The sequence below is a fragment of the Centruroides vittatus genome, unplaced genomic scaffold, assembly GCF_030686945.1.
Source record: "Centruroides vittatus isolate TY-2023 unplaced genomic scaffold, ASM3068694v2 contig_347, whole genome shotgun sequence".
Taxonomy (NCBI): Eukaryota; Metazoa; Arthropoda; class Arachnida; order Scorpiones; family Buthidae; genus Centruroides; species Centruroides vittatus.
In genome coordinates this window covers 1,653,807-1,679,501 of record NW_027122171.1, presented here as the reverse complement: position 1 = coordinate 1,679,501, position 25,695 = coordinate 1,653,807, and the positions used below count along the sequence as shown (strand labels likewise).

At 30.3% G+C, this 25,695-nt stretch overlaps 2 protein-coding genes across 2 annotated transcripts in view; one reads left to right on the top strand and one right to left on the bottom strand.

The window, feature by feature from the left end:
• Positions 1-13,165, bottom strand: part of Suv3 (Suv3 helicase) — a 34,777-nt gene extending 21,612 nt beyond the window's left edge. Inside the window, exons 1-3 of the mRNA XM_067269163.1 lie at positions 12,851-13,165; positions 10,433-10,510; positions 4,546-4,653 (exon numbers count right to left, since the gene is read on the bottom strand). Coding sequence (XP_067125264.1) covers positions 4,546-4,653; positions 10,433-10,510; positions 12,851-13,097 — 433 coding nt within the window. The 5' untranslated portion in view covers positions 13,098-13,165. The remainder of the gene's footprint in view (positions 1-4,545; positions 4,654-10,432; positions 10,511-12,850) is intronic.
• A 1,760-nt stretch (positions 13,166-14,925) lies between these two features.
• Positions 14,926-25,691, top strand: LOC136974319 (pseudouridylate synthase 1 homolog). The gene is made up of 12 exons (XM_067269174.1): positions 14,926-15,022; positions 16,929-17,040; positions 17,966-18,084; positions 18,705-18,943; positions 19,027-19,155; positions 19,223-19,301; positions 19,373-19,418; positions 22,531-22,695; positions 22,814-22,933; positions 23,057-23,127; positions 25,378-25,486; positions 25,571-25,691. The coding sequence occupies exons 2-11, from the start codon at positions 16,939-16,941 to the stop codon at positions 25,484-25,486; spliced, it is 1,179 nt and encodes a 392-aa protein (XP_067125275.1). The 5' UTR covers positions 14,926-15,022; positions 16,929-16,938; the 3' UTR covers positions 25,571-25,691.
• Positions 25,692-25,695: the final 4 nt, after the last annotated feature.

Sequence of the window (25,695 nt, the reverse complement as noted above, 5' to 3'; positions counted from 1 at the left end):
GTTTCTTTAATATTATTATTATTATCCAGTTTCTGTGTTGTTTATATGAAATATTTTAATGATTGTACTTACCAATTTATTATAATTTTGTATTAACTGAAACATTTTCTTTATCAGTCATGTTCTTTGTGGATAAATTTTGAAAAACTATTTCATTATTATTACTAATGCATAACTTAAAATCACCATCTTTTTCTTTGCTAAAATTTTTATAATTTGCAGAATTTCATGTTGTTACAAAATGCTAATTTTTACAATTCACAAACTCTAAATTATTGAATACTATTAATACAATTAACTTATACAATTCAAATTTCCTCTTAATTTGAACTGGATACTAGTCTTCATCTGTTCCTCGGTAATTCTCTCATTAATTCAAACTTGATTGTACTACCTCCTGTTTATTTGAATCAAAAGCATGTGCTACTAGATTAACATCATCTTATCTTTTTTGAAATTTAAAGGTCAAATTTTAAATTAACAAATTAATTTTAAAAATTAAATTTAAAAATAAATTAATTAAAATTTTAAAACATTTCAAATCAGTTGGCACGTGGCAGTTTATAGTTACCCTGTGGTGCTTGCTCATTGTGGCCTCTCTTGGGCAACACAGAGCCTTTGTTTTGTATTACTCATTGATTAAACATTATTCTGCTTGCCATGTGGTGTTAATGTATTGTTAAAATCATTTTTGTTTTTTGTTCTATACCATCCAGAAATGTTCTCCTTTTAATTCAAACTGTTTAAGGCAGTCCCTCAGAGTTCAAATTAATGAGAGCCTACTGTATATTAATTTCACCTTTCTAAATTCTTATAACAATATTTTAATGTTCTATTCATAACAATATTCTATTTATGTTAAACATTTTAGGTACTCAGATTTTAAAAATCTGAGTACATAAAGTGTTCACATAAGAATAGAAAAAAAATGGAAATTTATTAGTACAGTAAGACCCCGCTTAACGCTGATTCAATATAACGTGGTCTGCTCGAAGCCTTAAAAAAAGCTCAAAATTTACGCTAATTTAAATTAGTGTGGCATTTCATTGATTTGTATATAATACAATTATTTACGAACACAAGCCAATCAGAAAAAGGTGGCAAAAAGGTGTACTTTCTTTAAATATATGTTTGTTTGGTGCAATTTTGGAAAAAATATATCTTCATGGATGCAATAGGCACTATCAGCTTCACTTGCCAAGAATTAACTGATAAATGCACGAACGAAGTGTGGAAGAAGTAATGGCTGAAGGTATCCAAGAATTCTCAATGAGAAGAGCCTATCACTGTATAATTAGGTTGACCAAAGTCAACCTAATGATACAGCGGTGAGCTCTTCATTCAATGATACAGTGATACAGCAGGACTAGGAGATGTAGATGAGCAGGATATTGAGGAGTTACTGCAGGTTTCTGGTGAGAGTCTTACCAACGACGACCTTCAAGAACTGGCAGAACAAGGAATTCATGTAGAACTGGAAATTAGAGATTCTGAAAACAAAGAACCCAAAAAATTTCTCTACAGATTTCTTTAGTAAAAGTTTGGTAACAATAACTGAAATCATTCATCAAATTGTAGTGAATGATCCAGATTTTGAAAGGAGTGCAAAAGCAAAACGAAGCGTTTTGGATGTGATCTTCTGCTACCAACATTTGCTTAAGGAAAGAAAAAAGTGACAAATGAAACTTCACAACTTTATTTCAAAAAAAAAAAAAAAAATTTCGAAAAAGTCAGGACCTTCGTCACAAAAAATGAACTTTACATTTATGTGTGCATATGTTTATGTGTTATTTAACATGTATTATTATACAAATTAATATAAAAATAACTTAAAATTAAAGTAAAATTTGTTTTATTTTTGGTTGCGTGTTCACCTATCCCTATTTACTCTATTTTAAATTACCTCGTTTAATGTTGTTTTGTTTAGCGCTTTGTTGTCTAGGAACGCATCGCATCCCCTGCATTAAGCGGGGTCTTACTGTATTTCATTTAAAATTTTATAACATACTAGAAAAAGAAATATCAATGGTAAATTTGCTTTTTCTCCCCTTTATCCCTAAGTGAATATTTTATACTAGTCTATGAAATATATATTGTTTAGTAGAATTTAAGAAAATGAAAGTTACTTAATTTTTATAAAATAGCAGCACTCGGTAACTGAAAGTATATGAATTAACAATGAAAATAACTTTTGAGTGAATTTATAATCTTTACAAATTGTTTGTTAATTTATAAATATTTTAAATTAATTTTTATATAACAAAAATAACTGATGAAAAACCAAAACACTCCAAAATGTATTTTAAAAAATATAAAATGGTGAAAACTGTAAAAATTTTAATAAATAAAATGCAGTAATTTACATACCATGCATTAGTAAAAATCAAGGAATACTTTTATATTTTTTATTGTCCACAAAATGAAAAAGTCTAAACTTGTTTTAACTTTTTAATTAAAATCAATAAGATTTATGATTCAATTTCTGATAAATTCAATCATTTAATAATCAAATATATCAAAAACTTATACAGCCATTATAAAGTTTCACAGGGTTTTATATATTATTGTTTTTTAAATAAATATGATCACATAATATGTATATTATATGATTACAAACAACAAATTTTGGTTAATGTTACCCTAGGTTCCGAGATAGCGACGGGGGAAATTTTTCCCTACGTTGGATACTGCGGCGGGGAAAAAATTTTTCCCTCGATTCAAGATGGCCGCGTTTCCGGCCGCCATCTTGAATTTCTCTGCAGACTCCGCAGACATTAACAAAAAAAAAAAAAAAAAAAGATATTTTTACTCACTTTTCGATGGTGGTTGCCTACTTCTTCCTACTTTTTTTTTCCTTTCCGATCCATTCTATTTTTGGTTTTGCCAGCTTGGATACTTTCCTTTTCTCTTGGTGCGGCTCTTTTCTTCCCCGTTCTTTTCGATTCGGCTGCTCTTTTATTGGTCGATTGGCGTTTCCCTCTGTTCGATTTATTACTATTTGGCAATATAAACAACAGAATGCAACCCCAAGAAATGTGGCCAAATTTACTTTTAAATGTTCCTTCAAAGGCAGAAGTCTTCGTTCCGCACTTACTACATTGCAAGAAACAGCTTTCTCTATTACTCCGATGACATAATTTGCATTTAGAATCGCACAGAATGCAAACGGACTCGGTCGGCTGTATGCCTAATTTTACAGGAAATTTCGGAAATCTCAATGTGTTATCGACACGGGGAGGCAAACCTAGCTCCAAAAAGTCGTCTTCCATTAACTTGTAGAAATCACGTGTGGTGCAACTCGACCGAAATTCGTCGTTGAAACTCAAATCGGCAAAACTACTCATTATCGAATAATTGGCAATAAACTAAACGCGGGGAGGTGGTGAGGAAAAAAAATGAAATATCGTAACCAGAAAAATAAACAGCAAATATTCCAATACGCAATTCGTCGCAACACTGCAGTAAACGATTCCAACTGGAAACTAGTCGATTTGCATAAAATTGCATTGAAATGAACAGAAATCACGTCACAGATTGAGCATTTGCATATTCGTTCGTAACACAACTACGAACTTCCCGCCGATATTACTCTCACACAACGTCACAAAAAGGCTCCCTCTACCGTCGCAAATTTACACACGACCGTCGCCGTTTCGAGGTTACAGGATACTCGGCAACGTTGATCTCAGGGTTGAAACCGAACGGGGAAAAATTCTCAACGGCGTCGACGTCACGACTCTAGGGAAAAAATTTTTCCCCGCCGCAGTCGCCAAGATAGGGAAAAATTCCCACCGCCGCCATCTCGGAACCTAAGGTAACATTAACCCAAATTTTCATAGTTATTAACTTTTTAAAATCAGAATAACAAATAAAATATCATTCAAAAAATTTTAATGCATAGTTCTATAATGTTTCAAAAATATAATTAATTACTTTTTAGAATATTATTGCTAATTGTCATTATTTGTTAATTACCAGAATAATTGAAAAATTTACAAAATATTTGGTAGTTATTGTAATGTTAACAAATATTTTTAACCTTTACCAAAATTTTAAAAACTTTCTATTACATAAAATAAACAGCAATACAGAAAGATATTGAAATTTGTCAACATATTTGATAAATTTCCCTTTGCCTCTGCACATACATGTGTTTTTTCTTAAATGCTATAATGTCAAAACCTCAATATAAATTTGATTTGAGTTTAAGTGGATCAAATTAAGATTGTCTGATTTTTAAACATTTTAATTTTATGATTTTTACTACATATTTTGGAATAAAAATAAGTGTTTTGTAAATTTTATAGTTTGTTCACATGATTGAAAATGCTATTTTTTTCAAATGATCTATACTCCTTTTCTGATATCTGTGCAGTGACTCTTTATTCAGCATGCACCATTCACATGATAAATAATAAATAAATAAATAAATATCATACTACAATAATATTATACCTAAATATTTATTACTTTTTATATAAAATGATATAAAAATTAATAAATATTTTAAAAGTTTATAAATATTTAAATTACAGTATAATTTACCTGCTCCTTGTAAAATATCACTGAAAATTACATGTAAATCTACAGGTAGCGTTTCTGATTCCATACAAAATTTTCGAAAACTGATGAATACCTGATGAAATAACCTAACTAAAAGTTAAAAATAAATTTAGTTTAAACATTAAAAATTAAATTAAAAGAAAATATCTCTGTTAAATATTAAATACAAAACAATTTACTAACCTGTAGTTAATTTTTTAATTTATAGATAATTAAATTAATAAATAATGTTTTTTACAAATACAGTATAAACCTCCATAAGCCCGATAGTTATGTATTAGAACCATACGATTGCCAGATTACATCAGATTGTATTACTACTACTATTAATAATTAAATACAAGGTCAGGCGGAAGGTTGGGTCACATAACTGGCAACACATTCACATAGTAAGAGGCAGTTGCAGGATTGAGTCCCATTCCAAGCAGATTCTTTTCTTCTAGAGCCTTCTAAATTAATTAATAAATATTAATTTAATTATAATTATTAAATTTAATAAGAGATGATGCCTAACACCTACCTCTAGGCCCAACTTACTTTGTATTTAATTATTAATAGTAGCAGTAATATAGCATGATCTAATCTGGCAATTCAGATTTCTAAGTGACTACAGAATTTGGACTTTGCTTACAATGCATATTTATGTATATATAATTATATATATATATAGTTAAATATTAAAAAGAAAAAAACAAATAATTATAGCAAAAAATGAACTGAAGATTTTATTTCTTAATTCTTAATGTTAATTTTATAATTAAATAATAATACTTTATACTATGTTAAACATAGATTTGTTTCATTGTTTATCATTATGATTTTCTTATGAAAATGCAATTATAAAGAACTGAATCACTTCATCCATTCTATAAGCACATAGTATCATTTTTAGAATAGAAAGTTATGAAAATAAAATATCATTGAAAATTATCATCAGACATAATACTTATTTAGTAATAAATCAAATAAGAACAATTTCATTATATTAAATCAATAAGGTAAATCTTTAATACACCAACATACTGCTCAGTGCTCCCATTAAAATGTTATCTAGCTACAGTTTGTTATTTAATTAAGAGTTCAAAAGAATTTTCCATATATTCATAAACTATTTCTCTAGCCTGTGACTTATGGTCAAAAATTCGATTTCGCCCGAAACTGAAAAAAGTTGGACCACCCTAATCTAAATAATAATCTGAATTATGTTTGTTAATATAACTTAAGAAAAATTTAACAGAAAGCAAGCAATTATTTATTTTGACATCATCACAATCCAAGCTGCAATTTTTTAATTATCATCTTAATTTATTTAATTTTAAATATATGTTCTCTATATCAAATTATTAGTGTCTTGCCCCTGTACATCATACTTTTCCTGATGACAAGAGTCATGCTGGTCATCTATCTAACACTTTTCAGGAAAAAGTTTTTGAATTAAAATTACGTGACTTCTGGTTTGCATTAGAAATTTTTATATAGTTAATCAGGGCCTCCTGCCCCTAATCTTTCCATATCTGGTCTCGGCTTTCATCTATCTAACACCGTGGTTCTTAACCGGTGGTCCGTGCACCACTAGTGGTCCCTGAAAGCAGCCGAAGTGGTCCATAAAGTCATCCTAAAATTATTAAATAAATGACGACAAGTTCTGTCGTTCAAATTTCAAATACATTTTTCTTATTTAGTGGATTTTTTGCACAACTAAATAAATTGAACCTTCAACTGCAAGGGTAAGATAATATGAAATTGGAAGGCACTAGCAATATATTTGTATTTGAAGATAAAATCAGTGCATTTATCACTAAAATCAACCTATGGATCAACAAAGTCGAGAGAGAATTTTTTTGCATTTGATACATTGAACCCAATTATTGACAGACAGTGTGGGAGATTAAAGGACAAATACAAAAGAACATTACATTCTATTTGCAAAACTTGAAAAATAAATTCAATCGCTATTTTCCTGACTGCAAAGACAAAGGTATTCGGAAACTGATCCGCAATCCTTTCATAGTTAACATTTCTGAGGTGCCAGATGAAATACAAAAAGAGTTAATTGAAATGCAACACGATAGTAACTGCAAGGATATATTTGAGACAGGAATTAATCTTGAATATTTTTGGAGCCAAAAAGCTATTGCTATCCCTAAAATTCAAGAAATTGCTTTACAGTACCTAATTTTATTGTCAACCACATATTTATGTGAGCAAGGATTCTCAGTGCTTTTGATAATTAAAAATAAACCTTCTGCTCAGACTCAGCTTCTTAATGAATACAGTAGAAACATACAATACACCTTATCGCTGAGAACAAACAATTTATTACCTAAAACTAATGTTTTTGGCCCAATTTATGGGCCATCTTCAGGTTACAGCTGTTCGATTCCGATACAAAATCGAACACATTCAAAATTAAATTGGGCCGAAAACATTAGTTTTAGGTAATAAATTGTTTGTTCTCAGCGATAAGGTGTATTGTATGTTTCTACTGTATTCATTAAGAAGCTGAGTCTGAGCAGAAGATTAATTATGGCGTCACTGGCCGATCCACATAGGAAATATAGAAAACTGGCTGTGAAAATCGTAAAGATTGACTCCAGATTACAATTCTTGAAAGAATGTCGGGCAAGAAGAATTTATCCAATGTCCATTTTTAGAATTAAGTTAGTTGCCTGATGAATGTATGTTGATACGGGAAAGAGTAAGAATGCTATGCTTAAATAATTCAATTAAACGTGTAAAGAATATAAAGTACAGAACCATTAAAGAAATAGTGGAACTGGAAGAGAATTTGTTTCGAAAGAACCCGGATACATTAGCGAGTATCAATTCAAGAGTAGTTGGGTTAACGGACCAGATAAGCATTAGTTTAAAGAAGAAGTACAAGAAAAAACTGTTATGGATTTCGAAAAAGCAACCGTCCAAAGTTAAGAGCATTTTGAAGCCAACCCCGTATATATTATGGGATCAGATGCAACTCCCGCAGTGTGTTAAACGTGTTCTGGAAAAAGGTCCGAATTATGTTCCGGACAGCAGTAGGAACTGGAGAGGCGTAGTAGCCGAAATAGAAAGAGGAATTACAGGAATGTGTGAAGTGGATAAGGACTATTACAGATGGAAGACGGCATTCAAAACTGAAAAATGCTCCAGGAGGCAAGATAAAGAATTGTGCATTAACCAGGCTAGAAGATGGTTGAATGATAACGATATAGTGGTCACTAGGGCGGATAAGAGTAAGCATTTGGTCTTAATGAAGAAACAAAGGTATAATGAAGCCCTAGATGACTATATAAGAAAAACGGAATGTGAAGAGGTGGACAGAGGTATTGTTGAAAGAATTGACAGAAAACTAAAAAAATTGGAAAAATCGCCCATAGCATCGTTATTCCCTTTCCTAAAAGGGGCCCACATTACCTGCCCAGGGGTACCTAGGTTGTTTGGATTTGCAAAAATACATAAAAACAGTAAAGAAATCAGACCGGTTGTAGAGAAATGTAAAGGACCAACCTACATTTTGGAAAAACGTATGCATAGGCATTTAACACCACTTATTGAAGACTACCAATTTGTCGTAAAGGACCCGTTTAGTTTGGTTAATAACCTACATGATATGTCGTTAATGGACAATGAGATTGGGACTGTTATGGATTACGAGAGTATGTTTCCATCAATAAATCTTACCTCATGTTTTGATGAGTTAGTGAACCTGTTATGTGGGTTGCACCCAAAAGCATACAAGCACAAAAAAGATTTAGAGATAATGGTAGATCTAATATGCTTTCAGTCATTTTTCAGTTTCCAAGGTAAAGTTTATAAGCAGTTAAGAGGGGTCCCAATGGGCAGCCCGATGTCTGGCCTGCTCTGTGAATTGGTAGTGAGAAGGATTGAACGCATGACAGTTTTCAACTATAATGAACACATAATCATGTACAAAAGATATATAGACGATGTTCTAATTATTTGGAAGAATGACACAATGATACAGCGATTCCTAGACCAAGTGAACTCTAACCAACATGGCTTGAAACTTAACCTTGAGCAAGTTAGTAACAAAGAGCTACACTTCTTGGACGTTGCCATTGAATTTAAGAATGGAGCTTTATGCACGAAGGTGTACATCAAGCCCACACATGATCCGATGTATATTCCGGCGAGTTCCAATGACCCAACGGTTTATAAATTATCCGCATTTAGGGCCCTAATCAGAAGAGCGTTTTTATATTGCTCAAATATAATGGACACGATGAATGAGCTGGGTAGAATCAAAGAGATAGCAAAGGAGTTAGGGTTTGGAACAAGAACTATAGAACGTTTAATAGCGGCGTACATAAAGCCTAGGAGCAGTTCTAAGAAGAAACCGGAGTCTGGGGGTAACTTCACAAAGTTTACATATAATAAATGTCTCTTCCCGATTATGAAGCAAATAGCGAGGCACAAAAACGCCAGTTTAATATGCAAAAGGGCCCCCACAGTGTATAGGTTGATTAGAAATGACAAAGAAAGAATTGGTGTTAAAGAACAGGCGGGAGTATATGCAATTCCCTACAAAAATGACCAGTTGGGAATCGATAGGGACTACGTAGGTGTCACTAATAGAAACCTTGGAGTGAGGATAAAGGAGCATCGGTACGATGTCACAAAAAACAGGTGCACAACAGCGTTATCCAAAATGGCGCAAGCAGATGGTTCAGTGGTAGAATGGGAAAATGCCAAAATTCTTGTAAAAGTACACTCGCCAACGCTGTCGTCCATAACTGAGAAATGTGAAATCTACAGAGCGAGTTTGGCTGGCAGATGTTTAAATTATAAGGATGCGACAGTGTTACCGTCATCCTGGAAATACATAGTAAGACGTAACACACGTGATAATGAGTCTGCCGTCACTCAGTAGGCTTCTGGGTTAATGCAAAACGAATGGTTCCTTAAGATTGACGGCCAGTCACAGTATTTTATTTGTATTTTAATTTCATTTTCATTTTTCGTGTTATTTTAATTTTTGTTATTTATTATTTTGTACTATGCTTGTTCTATTGGTTTAATTTAAACGTATGTTCTATTTTGGTTTAATTTTGAATGTGTTCGATTTTGTATCGGAATCGAACAGCTGTAACCTGAAGATGGCCCATAAATTGGGCCGAAAACGTTAGTTTTAGGTAATAAATTGTTTGTTCTCAGCGATAAGGTGTATTGTATGTTTCTACTGTATTAAAAATAAACATCGAAATCGGTTGGATGCCAGTGCAGACATGCGTTTGGCTTTGAGTAGCACTAAACCAAGAATCCAGCAGTTGGTAAACACTATGCAGTTACAAAAATCGCACTAAAATAATATAATTAATGTAACATTTTCGCAAATAATATAATACTCTTGGTTCCGAATAATTTTATATGTGTTTAATTTATAGAACAATCTTATAAGAACTTATATTACTACCAAACAGCTCGTGGTCCATGGCAAGAGAAAAATTTTGATAAATGGTCCCTCATCACTAAAAGGTTAAGAACCACTGATCTAACACCATTCTTGAAATTAGGGAAGGACAGGCAAAAAGACAGACGACAGTAGTAATCCTCCCTAAATATATATTCTATTTCTATAATATAATCTTTAAAATTTTGCATTAAATAGCAGCATTCTCTTTTACAGTTTTAATTAAATTGTGTAGTTTTAAAAGATTTCTGTGGAAAATATTTTCACAATTCAAAACCAAAAAGTGTTGCCAAAACAGTTATTTAACAGCACAAACATAAAATTAATAGTAAATACAGTAAAAGTAAGTAATTAAACATTACAAAAATTTATAAATTATAATTTTAATTTTCCAATAGCATAAATATTTAATATTTTTCATAAAAAATACTCAAACTGTACCTTCTAATCCATTTTCTTCCGATAACTGTTTTACATGAGGCCGTTGAACAAATTGGTTAAGGACACTTAATAAATCATCTAAAAAAATTTATTAAACATTATGAAGTAATTTACAAAATGAACAATTTAAATTCAATTAAAAATAATTAATTAAAATATAAAAATATGTTTTATTAAAAGATTTGATGAATTTCTTTAAACCTGTATAAGTATAAAGCTGTGTGTACATGCACAAACTTGTACACGCTGTTATAGTTTGTTTTATTATAGCTTAAAAAAAAGTGATCAAAATGTAAAAACTATGTTATCAAATGTATAATTCATTACTATCCAAAGTTTAATCTCTTATCGTGATAAAATTAATGTTTCCCATTACTATTTCTAAAAAATATATTTAATAATCTGTAGTGCAAGTGGTTGCATTCTGTTGGTCATGTATAATGCTGTGCAATGGCTTCAAAATTATTAATGTTTTGTGTAATCAACAATGGATCAATGGTTATGTTTCACCATAGTCTAGCTTTATTTTGTTTTCTTTTACTCTTTCCACTGTGTGGACTTAATATCTTTATTTTTAATCATGTCCATTATGGGTTTGGCCAGATCAACAATGGGAACTGTTTAGTTTTCTAAAAACAACTTAGTTGAAATATGAAAGTCAAACAAATACGATTGACTAACAAATAATAAAAAATGTTCAATAATTGATAATTCAATAAAATTATTTTAATTAGAATTATCCATTTGTTTTCCAGAGTAGATACTTCCTATCTAATACTTGGTATCAATCAAATTTTACCACAATGCTACCTCACTTATGATAACTCTATAGCAACTCATGACAACTCTACTTATGCAAGTTCATTTTTTATTTTTTATGTTATTTATATATCATAAAATGTGATAAATGTAGTACAAATAAACTAGATTCTTTTCAAAGCATACAACACAGATTATGATAAAGGATAATATAAATGCTGTATCATTTCAATATTGAGACATGTTTTTCATTTTATGCAATAAAATATGCTTATTGTTATTAAATTATCTTGGAAGATAGACATAAGAGTCACAAACAATATTTTCCTATCAAATTTGATTAAATTTAGAGCAACATTTTTCAAACTTTTTCAGTAAGTACCAATTCTGAAAACTTTGGCAGCATGGAACAAACTGAGTTTTGGATATCAGTAAAAATTAATTTCATAAATAAATAAAGATAAAATGAAAATGAATAGGAATGAAATGAAAAATGAATTATGTTTTGTTGAGTACTAAACCTCAATGAAATTATGTTTCATTGAGGTTTAGTAGTCAACCCAGCTTCATATTTGCATGAAGCTGGGTTTTTGGCAATTACTGTGTAGAAATCATTAGAACAGGAAATAAGGTTGCATTATCCAGTTTGATTTTTGTTTATGAAACTGTTTAGTACCCCAAAAGCACACACATCCTATTAGCAATAGCAGTTTTTAGAAATGAGATTGTTTTCTTTCAATTTAAGGAAACATTCTTTCAAACAGCTACAGAGTTGTTAGGATTTAGTTATAAAGTTGTTTGATTTAACTACTCAATAAGTGAAAATGTTATGTTTTTCTTTTAGTCCAAGGGTCCACGTAAAAATTATTTAAACACTAATTCCTTTTGCACGACCTGGTTCAAAACTACGACCACGGCTAGCCATGGTGCCATACCCATGATCAAAAAGTATCAGGGATGATTTGATAAAATGAAAGATTTGAACTTATTCATCAAAATTTATTTTGTCTCTTTCGAAGTAATTCCCTCCCACTACAATGCACTTATGTCAACATTTTTTCCAATCATTCGAACATGCTTTGAAGTCGTTTTGCAAAACCCCTTTGGAACTCACAGCAAATTTTCTTTTATGGCATCAGTCAATTCGTTTGTTTGTTTGTTTGTTCATTAAGTTACAGTAACGCAACACTCAGATGATCTGTCTAGAGGGATGCCTTCTGGGAGGTCTTTTTAAGAGTAACTGGCCCTATTCGGGCATTACAGACACAGAGAAAACCCAGAAAACTCCAGGTGTCCAGCAGGCACAAACCCACGACCGAACTCCCAGCATTCGGGGAATGGAACTGCTTGGCTACTGGTGAGCCCCTCAGTCGATTCAAAATGGTGACTACAAAGTGAAAATAGGACGATGTCTTGAACATGACTGGCCGAATCAGCAAAGATTCAAGGAAAATTTTGGAGCAGAATATCCTATCAAAAGTCATTTCTGAACCCTTAGTTGCTCTCTTTTTTTTTTAATGAAAATCGTCTAAAGCCTGATAAACTACTTCTTAGAAAAATAATCTTCTAATAGTGCTATTAGAAAAGAACCTGGTTGAGGTCTTTGAGGATCAACGAGCCAGATTTTGGCATTCAGAGCACAAAACAACGATAACTTACCTTTCTTTAACTTGGTAGTTAATTCCTCGCCTACATTAATATCATCAGGATTGTTAGTGATTTTTAATGGGATTGGTACGAAAGGAGAATTTGAATTGTTTTGCGATTTTAAACGGACGGTCCCTAGCAAAGGTCTGCTCCTCACTATAAATACACTTTTATTCCATATTAAATGTGATAAATATCTTTTATTGACCCATTTATTAGTACAACATTTTAAACACTTATCTAATAATTTGTTTGCCATGATTTTAAAATATTTCAATCTGTTTCAAATTAGAAACGCCGGAATCCTACTTATCGTTTCGATTACTGTGGGCCACCATATTAAATGCGCGCCATCTCAACGATTTAATTAACTATAAATTTAATATATTAAATAACATTTATTATATTTTGTTACTATTAAATAATTACGAATTGTAAATTTAAAATATAAATTTAAAAACTTCTAAAACTAGTTTTTTTTTTTTTACTTTTTTCATCCTGTGGTTACTAACAGGACCTTTACGACGGCCGAATGGCCGAAAGGTCGAGGTGGTTCTAAAGGACCCGGGATCGAATCCGGACGGGTCGAATAATCCCCAGGAATTTTTCGGAGGGTAGTCCGTTCGGATATGTCAGACTCCGTCCCTCACCACCCGATCGCCCCATTGTGGGCCTAGCCGAATCTATAATGGGCTTGGCAAAAAAAAAAAAAAAAAAAAAAAAAACGGATTCGCCAGCAAGCAGGCCTGGTCGAATGGCAAAAATGAGAGCTTTTTAATAGGAGGATGACTTTGAAAGTTTTGCAATACAAGAAAACCATCCGTGATGAATTAAAGTGTTTGTCATTATAACTTTTTAATAACTAACTTCACATGATACATTATGCATAAACAAATTTTATCAATCTCCCTAAATGTAAGTGAGACAAGCAAGGGGCGCCCGTACATTGAAGCACGTACTCTGCTTTTCGTCTCGGTTGTTTTTTCCTAATCCCCAAGGGGTCCCCAAACAAACGTCTATCATATTCTGCAAATATAAAGTAAATTAAGGAACGATATTTATCTATTGACTCATGAAACTTCGTCGCAAGTTTGGCAAAACGCTGTTCCTTGTTTTCGAGGCCAAGTTAGCCCAGAGTGCAAAAAGCGCAAGCTTGTAGGAGCGCTGATCCGACGTTGAATCATATTAGAGTTTAAAGTTCTTTAAGCAATGTACGATGCTCTTTTTAATAGCTTATGCCTCCCTTTTACATAATCTGAGGGCGCTGATAAAATCCCTGTTTATAATAATTATAATAATAACAATAATGACTTTCTAGAGAAGTGTCATAATAGAGAATATTAATCATGATACATTGCTTCAAACCTTCGGAAATTTTTGGCATTTTTAGGTTTTGAAGTTTCGGGAAAAATGAGCCGAAGCTACGAAGTTTTTAATTAATATTCAAACTACGTAAAAGAAAATTTTAAAGCAGAAGAAATAAAAATATCAGTGTTAGCACACAAACGTAGTGAAAATGTAGAGAAACTTTACTTGGCGGTGAAAACCATCGAACCTACATCAATCGATAACGAAAGGGTTTTCACGATCTGTGGTACATTTAACTCTTTCTGCCCTGTGAGCACTAAGGCCTCGTTTAGGAAGCCCATTATGGGTTCGGCCAGGCCCACAATGGGGCGGCCGGGTAGCGAGGGAGGAGCCCGACACATCCGGTCGGACCACCTAGGGATTTTTCGACTCATCCGGATTCGATTCCGGGCTCCACAGAGCAGTAGGCTGCCACCTTAACTGCTCGGCCACCCGGCCGTCATATTATTAGCATTGTATTTGTGTTCTTTAATCCTGTGCAAAATCTCTAACCTCATTTTAGTTTACGGAAATGTTTAAAATTATTATGAAAAAATATTTTCCGTATGCAGGTATAAAACGCAATAAAATAACGATAAATTTATTACAATATTAATTTAAGCATTGGATTGGCAACTTTAAAGAAAAGAACGTATCAGAGAATAATCTCGTTAGCAGCGACAATGTCGAAGTAACCGTAATCTCGATATCTGTAAAAATTTATGTTTCTTGTTGTTGAGTTGTCACACGTGGTTTTATCTCATGCATTCACGCAATACAAAGTAAACAAATGCATATTAAATTACTATTATTTATTTGATTAATTCTGTTTAAAAGGTACAAAATTTGTTTTAATATTTTCAATTTATGCTATATTTGTGGGTTCATTTGAATGGCTTTCATAAACAAATAGTTAATATACGTTCTTTTAGCTTAATTCTTGCAATTTCTCAGACGTTTAATGCTAAACTGATGTTATAATTACCATAAAACTATTAAATAGTCAAAGTGTTTTATATCTTAAATAGCTACACTTGAACCTGAAATTGTTATCCGTTTTCCTTCGTGGGAACAAATCAAGACACATCTAAATCAATGGTTATTGATCTATGGTGCTTAAACCAAATTATACACTAACTTCAGATCGCTTATGCTTTATTGTAGTGCTGCGTCACTACATATATCTTTTTCATATGACTTTTATATATGTTTATGTGCTTTGTGTAATATGTTTCGTTAGTCCATGCCTGAAATTGTAATCATGTAAATGAAGAAATGTTAATAATTTCCATTCTGGTAGAACCACCTTTTTGGGGTGGCGTTGTCTGCCGTGCAACTATTGGTTATATGTGACCACGTGAAGGGTGTGACATAATATGATGGCGAGATGTATAAATTGGCATCCCATGTGCGGATGAATCATCATTTTTTCTAACCAGGACTTGGATTCTTGGACCCATGGAAAGAAATGTGTTCTCATACTAGGGAGATTCAGTTAGTGGCCTTCATCTGTAAAACAGCGTAAAATTAATTTTTGAGCACTAAACACAAGACCGTGTTATTTATCAAACACTTAGCTTTTTTTCACCTTTATTAGTTGACTATCAACTAATAAAGGTGGAAAAAAGCCAAGTGTTTGATAAATAACATGGTCTTGTGTTTAGTGCTCAACATACAATAAAACAGGGTTTCAAGAACATTTAAATTAATTTTTGTTTAGATCACACAATTGGCTCCTCAAAAAGGATCTATTAATTGTTGCAAGCGTTGTTAATTGTATCTGGTAGTAAGTAGTGTAAGTTCTGATGTATTTGTCTATTATTAAAACTTTGTTAATTGTAAGTCAAGGCGTTGTCTATGTAAAGTCCTCATGCATACATTTTACCCAACTTATTGTCTGGAGTACTTTCGATACTTCTTAGACACTACATTATCCTCTTTGTATTCTGTAAACATCACATTGGATAGTAATAGGTTGTGTACCAAAGTATTTTGTCTATCTGGTAACCTATTATAAGAGATGTAATGTGTGAAAGTATTCTTATTTATGGCTAAAAGAGCATAGAGTTGCATTTTGAAGTAACTCTATGTCTTCAATAGTATGCCCAACTGATCAGCTGGTTGGTCTGAAAACCGTGTGGTGCAAACTTACAGACAGCCAGTGGTTTGTGAACCATGCTTTGAAAACAACCAATCTAAATAACTTGTGTTATTTGGCCATTGGTTTTTAAAATATGTGATAGGAAACTGGCCTTGTGTTATGCAGTGTTTTCCAATGAGGGCAAAAATTGCCCTTTACAAGAAAAAATAATTTTTAGTGTGAAATTTAAATTGCATACAGGATTTTTATAGCTTATTTGGCAATTTTTGTTATTTTAAGGTTAAAATGTAGTAAAAAAGGGAAAAGCGAATAATTTGAATTACCGTATTTTACGGACTATAAGACGCACTTTTTTCTTCGAAAAATTGCCTCCAAAATTCAGGTGCGTCTTATAGTCCGTAGTGTCTTATAGGCATTTTTTTAAAAAAATTGCTTAAAAATTAAGGTGCGTCTTATAGTCCGTAAAATATGGTATTCTAAAATCATTCAAGATAGTTTAGATGATTTTGATAATCAAATGATCAATTCTTTTTCAATTCAAATGAACTCATATTACTGTTAATTTACATAAATTTAATATACACTATAGAGCCAATTATGAAATTTAAAAGTACCTTTATTTAAAATCCAAAAATATTACAGGAATAAATGAATGAAAACATGGATGAGCAACATGATGAGGGAAAAAAGAAGTCTACCTGACAATTGTGAAAATTCACCTGCCAAAAAGTTTAAAAGTGAAAATGAAGAACAAGTAAAAGTTTTTGAAATAATCTTTGTTTAATGCTTTAAAATTTTAGTAGTTCTGTAAAAGCTGTATAGCATGCTTCTTCTTCGATTATTTTTATAAAGAGAAGACATATTTGATAGACATTGCAATAGACACACAATTTTTTGTCACCAACCCATATAAAAGATGCTTTAAACAAAAAACTGAAGGACTACTTACCAACTCTGCATCATTTTGGCCCCATTGTTTAAGCTTGTTTCCATCATGGAGTATCACATTGAATGGTGGATGTGTCACATGAGTCTGTTTTGACACCGCTCAGTTACATGCCCACCTCGAAATGTCACTCATTTCAAGCATGTGACATCTCTGACATATATCCTGAGAACTTTTCGGACTGAAGAGACTGTGGACCATAGTTTGATAAACATTGCATTTGTTATGTTTCTGGTAATACCATAACATTCTGCAACAAAACCCACCATCTTAAAATTTGATGATTATTTATTTTTTAGCATTAAGTCCACCAAAAACAAAAACAAATAAATTATCAAATTACTTGTGTAACAGCCTTCTTTGCATCTGTGTACACTAATACAGTGCCACTCAAATAACTTTTTTAAATGTCACAGTCTTTATGCTATCCCTCCATCCTATTTTTGTCTAATCAAATTATGCATATATATAATATATTATTATTTAATATAAAATGTAATTCTTTAATGTAAGTTAGTGTGTAATTAATGTAATACGAGTTTCACTGATCACACTATATGCACATATTATTAAAACCAAATCACTATGCACATTTTATTTTAGTTTAGAAAGACAAACAAACAGAATAAAGCTTATTTTCATAATTTTCCGTTCAGAGTATAAAACTTTTATATTAAAATATTATTATAAATAATAATATGAAAATAAAATAACTGGTTAACATCAATTTTAGATTTCAAATAATGATGAGAAATCCGAGGAAAAGGACTTAATATTATTGTTGAAAGGTAAACCAAAGAAGATGGCAATGATGATTTCATACTGTGGGAAAGGCTATTTTGGAATGCAAAGGTAATTTATTACATTATTTTTTATATTTTTGAACAGTTAATCTAATTCCAAATTGCAAAGAAATAATTAATTAAAATAGTTTTAATAATTTAAAGTTTGTAATTTTATTGTAAATTAAAATTTTTTAATTTGGAAAAAATGTGTACATCAGAAACTTTGTTTAAAGCAAAAGAAAAAAGAGGATGTTATTTTTTTGTTTTTTTAACAAATAAAACTTCTGTTAGCAAAATATAATCTTTAAACTTCACAATATAAGCTTTTCTTTAAAAACATTTCTAAGAAAAATAATTTAAAATAAATATAAATATGAACACAAAAAACTACTGTAAATATAAAATAAAATTATAAAAAATAAAATGTTAATGATAACATTTTATTTTTTATAATTAAGTAACGCAAGTTAATTAAGTAATGTCACGTTACATTACTTAATTAACTTAAAATATAGTTTAAAAATAATCTTGCAATTTAGATTCTGATTTACCATGTTATTTTGTTTGTTGATTATTAAAACAATAATCTTTTACATAAATAATAATTTCATCCTTTGTATAGATTAAATATATGAACATTAAAAAGTCATATTTAACATAACAATTAAAATCTTTGTTTTGTTTCAGAAATCATGGAGTTAAGACTATCGAAGAAGATATCTTGATAGCAATGTATAAAGCTAGATTGATTGCACATGACCGATATGAAAAACCACAATTAATGCATTTTCAGAGAGCTGCTAGAACAGATAAAGGAGTGTCTGCAGCTTGTCAGATAATTTCATTGAAGTTACCACCAATAGAAAACTTTTTGTCAGTTATTGAATTAATTAATAACAATCTTCCACCACAGATAAGAGTTATGGGTTAGGTCAAGTTAAATGAAAATTTAAAAATTTTTAAGATTATCAATTGTTGTGTATATTAATTTTTTCCAAAACTATACTAGGACTCAAACGAGCCACAAAAAACTTCAATGCCAAATTGAGTTGTGATGCTAGAATATATTCATATATTCTTCCAACATTTGCTTTTTCCAATCCTACAGAGGACATTGGAAAAACTTATCGCATTCCAGGTTGGTATTAAACAAATTTTAATTCCCTAATAATAATAATAATAATAATCTATTCATAAAATTCCAGAAAATCGTCTTCAAGAAGTAAATAGGATTTGCAGGTTATTTCATGGTACTCATAATTTTCATAATTTTACTGCTGGAAGGTTAGTCTTTTCATTCATATTGTTGCTTTTATTTTATCTTCATATGCAAATCTAAAATATTAACATTTTAGAAAAGCAACAGATGCAAGTGCAAAGAGATATATAATGTCATTTGAGGTAATAAAATTAATTAATTCATATTTTAAATATTAAAGTATATTATCATCATTAAGCACAATTTGATTTATAATAATATGGCAGCCAGCTTTTCCTTATAATTCTTTGTTTCCAAAAATACTGAATGTATGTAGAACTAGATTACTTCATTTCCCTTACATGTATGGAAGCAAATAAACTGTCAAATCTGCTTTGATGATCACATCCAGAATTATTCAATTAGGAAATATAGAAATCATTTATTTTAACTTATTTTAACTTTTAACTAACTTTTTACATTTCATTTTAATTTTAAAAAATAAAGTTTTATTTGATGCTTTAGTATTGTTTTTATCTTGAATACATTATGGAAATCATCACAATCTTTTCAGTGCTTAGAACTTGTTAAAAATCATAATCTATATACATTCAGAATCTTTGAAAACAAAGAAATAAAAGGAAAAAAGCTGGCTATAATAATAATGATGATAAATTATGCTTAATAATACAGTAAAACCATGTTATTTCAATATTGGATAATTCAAAGTCAAGTCTAGTTCCCTGCCAAGAGAATAGGATTTTGCATATATTTTAGTTTGGATAATTCGAAATATGCATATAATGAAATTCGAAGTTGTTTTCTGGTCCAGTGACTGGCCAAAATATCATTTAATTCTAAATCTTCCATCATATTATGTGTTCATATGAAAGTTTCCTCACCTGAGTGACAGTTTCAATTTTACCAATTATACATTGTTGATCTATTGGATGTCCATTCAAAGTCATTCAGATATTTTAAACATTGCCAATGAAGAGAGAATTTTTTTATTTTTATGGAAGAAACCTGTTTGGCATTTAATTATTTTGGAATTTTTTGCAAAAATCTATTGTTTCAATAATTCCAAAGTCCATTAAATACATGTGCCTATTCATGATACAATGCATACTTATAACTTTTGCTGTTAATTAATAGAACTTATTTTCATCAGATCATATGATTTTCATAATCTCAAACTTAAGATGGTGAATTCTTCATAGAACTAGCCATTGGTCTTCTAGATGAAATTCACAGTATTTCTTATGTAAGCACTTAAGCTTCTTTTGCACATTATTCTTAGTTCTTGTTTTGAAAGTAATTTGTTGCATTTTCATTGTTTTGTTTAAGTATGTGCCAATTGACAGTTTTTTCAAAATAGCTTAAAATAGCAGATGAAATTATGTAAGATAATGTCATAATTTAATTCAAGAATTACAAAAAATCAAAAAATCTTCAGATAATTCAAAGTTGTGTTTATTTGGTCTATTCAGTTTCAAAATAACAAGGTTTTATTGTAATAGTATAGTTTAATGCTAAGATTATGCTTATTAAATTTACTTTGAGACAACTTTTCAAATTTGTCACAATACATGATGAGATCTAATTTTCTTACATTATTTTGATTTATGCTAGCAGAATTGCTCTTACTTTAAAAAGGATGGTCTGCTAAATGTTTCAATACAGCCTGCTATTTGATTTTGGTAAAAATATGTTTATGTTAATACCATAGGTTTGCTCAGATATTAATAAGTGCATTAGCATTGTTTTAATTTAAATTCATGTAATGTATTTAAGTTTAACACAGTTTTCTATTGTTGGATTTGTGCAGAGATATTTATTGTTTCTATAAGTACATACAGTCATAATATTATGGCCTATTTAAAAACAGTTTAAATTAAGATGGCTCAAGACAACACTTAAGTTGCACACTCCTGATCTGAAATAAGTAATACAAAGAGAACAGAAAATGGAGAAAGAACATGTAGTAGGATTTTTTCTCTTCTATACAGTAAGATACTAAGATCATGCTATCAAATTATTTACTGAAATGGACTCATCATTTAATTTTTACTGTACTATTTTTAATCTGTCTGTTTATTTACACAGATTTTCTGACCAGTCAAAATTCTTTTTCTATCTATATCAGATTCTTTTGCAAGTTTGAAACATTCTGCTGATTATTTCTGTGCCAATCAAGGTCTTTGATTTAAAAATTACAGTCAAACCTGTTTTTGTGCGGAGGATAGGGACCGCATAAAAGAAAATGCATTAAAAAAAATCGCGCAAAACTTCACGAGTGGCTATAAAAAATAGTTTTCGCAACACAATTAAAAAAATATTTTTTTTATGCGGTGAATAGGGACCGCATAAAAAAAGTCTCACGTAGAAAATAATTCGAAACCGTGCGAAATAACTAGGAATTGTTTTTTTAACTCCTTGGGCCTTTTTCTGCAACACCTAATGGGGAAAAAAATCCTCTAAGAATTTTAATTTTTATATTAATTAATTATTTCCACTTAAATACAAATCTAACATTAAAAAGTTAAAAATAATCGTTAAATAATGATTTTATTTGATAAATATAGCTGCAGGAAGTGTTATTTCATTTAACAAGGCGTAAAATTTCACACCTGCAGTCTAAAGCTGGAGGGGAGCTAACTTACCACATCTGTTCAAATATAACATAATATTTATGGTTTTTATGCTATTAAAATAAGAGGGGACCGAAATAAACATATGAGAAAAAAATTTTTCTGAATAAAAAATGAAAAAACCTGCTGATGTCATAGAAAACAACCAATAGAGTTTTTAAAAATTTTACAGGAGTCAATTATGTTCCAATTTGATTGAACTTTTCATATACCGCACAAAAAAAAAATTGCACAAAACAAATCGCACAGAAAAAGACCGCACAAAAACAGGTTTGACTGTACTTCAAAACTTTTAGACATTGTTAATTTTTGTTGTAACAATAAACTAAAAAGTTGTGTGCATATTGCTACAAATGTTGCAAAATACATTCAGCAGAAGTGCTGACTCAGTTTCTGGAAATTAATATCAAAAAGATTTCAGCACTAAACTATTAATGTATAAATTGTTTTTAAAAATATTTGTAGTAATTATTATTAAAAGCAGTATGTGAAGTAACATAAAAAAAAGATCTAAAATGTAGAAAATTATCACAGTCTAGCATTATCTGTGCCACAAATCTTATGTGGTTAACTATGTGTACACTGAAGAATTAAATAACATTTAAAATTATTTTTAAAACCATATTTACTGTAACTAGATATAAACAGATATATTTGATTTTAGTGTGGGGAGCCATTTGTACAAGATGAAATAGAATTTGTCACCCTTAAAATAAAAGGACAAAGCTTTATGCTACATCAGATAAGAAAAATGATTGGTTTGGTAATTGCAATCATTAGGAATGTAACAGATGCCAGTTGTCTGCAACGATGTTGGAGTAACAGTAGGGTAAGCTGTTTTGACGATATCAATATTTACAAATTTTCAACCTTTATTTGTTTTGCTTGCTTCCTCTATTATCCTGATGTCTTATCAGAAAAATTTTAAATAATTATTTCTTTACTAGATTGACATTCCTATTGCTCCAAGCATTGGACTTATGTTGGAAGAAGTCTGTTATGAAAAATACAATAAAAAATATGGAAATGATGGAATACATCAACCTCTGCTATGGAAAGATTGTGAGGCATGTATTGTTTATTATTGTGAAAAAAAAGCTTTTATTATTATTTTTTCATTTATCATTTTAATAAGCTTGTATCCTAAATTTTATTTTTATAGTTCATTTAATTATTTAATTTGATTGTAGAAAGCAGTGAATGAATTTAAAGAGAAATTCATATACCCATCTATAGTTGAGGCAGAAAGAAATGAAAATTCGTATCCTTTACAAACTTATTTTTTGTTATAATAATTTGAATGATTATTTTTACACAAGTGCTTAAGTTAAAATATTACAGTAAAACTTGTAAAGGTTGGAGTTGTGTGGACTCTAAAAGACCTAAAATAAAATATAAATTCACATCTAACAAGAGTAGGTTAAGATGTGACCATTATAGATTTCAGTAATATTGTTTGTTTGGATAAGCCTTGGTATGAACCTTTATTGAGAAAAGCTTCTGAAATGTTTTCATGAAAATCAAAGTTAAAAACTCCCTAGTGACTTATGAGTAGTTTTGCAGAACATGTTAGTGAAGAACACGTGGTTTGGTAGGAGTGTACCTTACTCATATTTGCAAGATTGTGTCTCAATGAGCAAGTTTTTTCAAATCAGTTCAATTTTTACAGAAAATCATTTTATATCATGTGGGTTTATATATTTGTCTATTCATTTTCTGTTTAAAATGTGCACTTTCTTTCTTTGAAAATTCCTTTTTGGAATTGCTGTCTATTAAAAATAAATCAGTACAGTGAAATCCCATTAACACAACATCCAGTATGCTGGCATGTCCAGCCCAGTCTTTGGACAGGGTTAACTAAATATCATTAAAAAAAAAATCTGGCAATATTTTGGTTATGATTTTTGAAATGCAGTTAGTTTATTTATTTTATTTTGCATTATCATCCCATATTTATCAAATTGTTAATGTATAAAAATAAAACAAAATTCAAGCCTGAAACTGAATTATTATTCTAGAGCTAGAAAAAAAAGTATGCTTCTTGATGTTGAAACTATCTTTCCAAACTGTTAAATATAGTAATTTTAGCCTTAAAAGCAGATTGAATATGTTTTCTTTTTCATTGTTGTATTATTCACATATAAATAATAATAGAAAATGCTTCTTCTTTTCTAAATATTAATTACAGTTATGTTTGTCCTACATTTTCAAAAGAAAGAATGTAAGTGTAAAAAGATTTTCCAATTTTTTTGAAGTTTGTTTTAAGAAGTACAATATAGGTTAGAGTCTTAATGACAAGTAAAAGAATATATACAGTTTTTAATCATTATAAAATAACTTCAAGTGGAATTTTTTTAAAAACAATACTAGTTAAATATAAAAGTATTGGGTCATGATGAAATGGCTTTAAATTTAAAAAAATGGCCATTTCATCATGACCCAATACTTTTTCTGGCCTTGTAGTTCAATTTTTTCCACATGAACAGTCCTGTATGTTTGCAATTGGAAGAACACACATATAACTTGTGAATTTAATAATGTAATCTCATTTATATTGTGAGTTCCACATGTTTAAGAGTACTTTTTCTGATGGCACAAAGAAAAGGAAATTGAATAATTTTCTCTTGAGTATAAGCAGGGATGTAATGCAGCCAAAGCAACTCAAAATACTAATTAAACTTTTGGTGAAGGTTCTGTGAGTGAGCAGGCCATCAGGCATTGGTTCAAAAAATTTCATTCTGAGAATACAAATCTCAAAATTCAGAATCAGAGGACATCGTTGAATTGGAATGTCACCTGACTGTCTGGGAAATTGCAGAAAAGTTGTGAACATACTGGACATTATTCAACCATTTCTCAACATCTATACATGTTAGGGAAAGTTAAGAAGCTTGACAAATGCATACCATACAAACTCAGTGAAAGAAATAAGGAGCATCATTTGAAGGTCTTCAGTTCTTTAATTATTCGTCACAAAAATGAAAGTATTCAAATGAAATTCTTTTCCATCCACCTTATTCTCCAGACGTTTTGCCAACAGACTACCATTTTTTTTATACATTTGGACAGTTTTTTGGCAAGGAAAGTCTTTGAGGAAAAGGCTGCAATAAAAAGTACCTTTAATGACTTTTTGGCTTCTCATTCTCATGATTTCTACTGCATTGGGAAAAGTGTATTTATGTTGGTGGAGACAATTTTGATTGAATATGTAAGTTTTAAATTAAATTAATAAAGATTTAAACTCGGAAGTAAAATTCGGCCATTTCATTTGCAACAATAGATAACATTTATGTGAGTCTTAATTTTTTTAGCATTACCATCAACATACTTCTACTTAAAAATGCAGTTTCTTAGTAGAATAATCTTTAGAAGAAATAGTATAAATTTGTTCTCTTAATAATCTAAAATGAAATAATATCTATAGTATATGTATCAATATGGAAAAAGCCTTTTTAAACTTGATTAGGAACAGAAAATTATAATAAAAGTATTGGTCTTGACTTATTTCTATAATGTTAAATTGGATGTCAATGTTGAAGGATCATACGTATGATGTAAGAGAACCTTCACCACCCAACGAGAATTTATCTAAAGATGGAAATTCCAACACACAAGAATAGGTAATTTTAGTTTTTGCACATATTTTTAGACAATGATTTTCCTATATTAATAATAATAATTATTATTATTATTATTATTTTCAGGACTCTAATGAGGAAAATGAAAACAAACTTACATTTGAATCATCAAAATGTATCATCATCTTGAAACATAATCATGTTAATTGTATTCATATACGAATAAATGTTCTTTTTTATATTTTTATCTT